General features: G+C 43.0%; 1 protein-coding gene across 1 annotated transcript in view; it reads left to right on the forward strand.

Annotated features, from left to right (window-relative positions):
• The first annotated feature begins 950 nt into the window (after positions 1–950).
• The window catches only part of LOC107103307 (thioredoxin-related transmembrane protein 2-B-like), a 5,859-nt gene continuing 5,396 nt past the window's right edge, over positions 951–1,413 (forward strand). The window contains exon 1 of the mRNA XM_015402964.1: positions 951–1,262. Coding sequence (XP_015258450.1) covers positions 1,074–1,262 — 189 coding nt within the window. The 5' untranslated portion in view covers positions 951–1,073. The remainder of the gene's footprint in view (positions 1,263–1,413) is intronic.

Consider the following 1,413-nt stretch of genomic DNA (forward strand, 5'->3'; position numbering starts at 1 on the left):
TTATTATTTTTAAAATATGCTCCTGTTCTGTGCAGATGTTTAAATTCTTATTCAATAGCAGAAAATCTTCGCAGGAGCAAATAAACCTGAGTGAGGTTGGACAGCTCGGTCCACATTCCTAAAATAAAATATATAGTTCTTCAAAGGGTATTAGATTAGATGAGCTTTATTGATCTCACAGCAGAGAAATTCACTCGTCACACATTGGCATAGAAGTTACAGAAGGTTCAAACAGGGAGGAAAAAGGTGCATTAAGAATAAGCAATATATATACAGTATATCCAGGTATATACAATTGTGTCCATTTAGTAAAGTTATAATCTCTATAATAAATGTTCATATTTATATATTTATATATTCATATATTTAAAGCTCTTATACATTATATGTTCCACCAACATATAAAGCTGATGTTCAAAAATAATATTAAACATGAACTAAAATATAAATGGACAAAAGGACGTGATTTGAAGTAAACTTTATTTTCCATTGGAGTAAAAATGTATAATAATTATAGTAATTTATCAGCATACTAACAATGATTTTCACCAACAGCATCCTCCTGGCTCCCATCCTAAAGATCCTCTTGTTCTCAGAACATCCCATAAGATGATTAGCTAGGCTTTTATCCAATCAGCAGCGACCTTCAGCAGTCTGACCAATTAGAGACGGGCCGTGTTTTTCATGCGTAAACCTCCTTAATTCTTCATCCTCTCTGCTCTTTTTGCGTGCTTGTATTTGACAGAGGAGTCAACCCTCCGCCCGTTAACCACCGGGAGTTACAAGTTTCAGAAACGTTCTCATTTAACTACATCAAACGGGAAACCGTGTTTTGATTTGTTTAGATGATTATGCTCCTAAATCAAATCTCTGGTACAAAAATGTTCCTCAGTTTTTAGCATCCCGTGGTCTCTGTGTGCTTTTATTTTGAAGCACTGTGTTTGAATTAACTTCCGGTTGCCTCCGCATTCGCTAGCCAGGGCTAACGGACCCCTTGGTAGCAGGCTAGCGGGTTCTTGTGTCGGCTTCCTTGGTTGTGGGGGTTGTGCTGGCCGTCGGAACATTGTTCTAGCATGGCTCTGCTCACCCCGCTGTTCGCCTTCCTCTACCACCTGCCGCAGGTCTATAAATGGCTGCTGAAGCCTTACTATGTGGCCTCTCTGCTCATGTCGGTCGCCTTCCTGGCGGTCCGGAAAACGCCTGGAATCTGCGACCATCTGGCCTCCCAGCGGGAGGACGGGAACTCCTGCGACTTTGACTGGGTCTGTATCTCTGCATGGGACACACTGGGCCGCTCAGAACCGACGGACCGCCCCGCTGACAGGGACGGTTCTGTCGGGCCGAAGCTCGCAGGTCTGCTGCTGGACGGTTTGCTCTGGATCAGGACGAGGCTGGTTCTGGTTCTGGTTCTGG

The sequence above is a fragment of the Cyprinodon variegatus genome, unplaced genomic scaffold (assembly GCF_000732505.1).
Source record: "Cyprinodon variegatus isolate N-32 unplaced genomic scaffold, C_variegatus-1.0 Scaffold1418, whole genome shotgun sequence".
Lineage (NCBI taxonomy): Eukaryota > Metazoa > Chordata > Actinopteri > Cyprinodontiformes > Cyprinodontidae > Cyprinodon > Cyprinodon variegatus.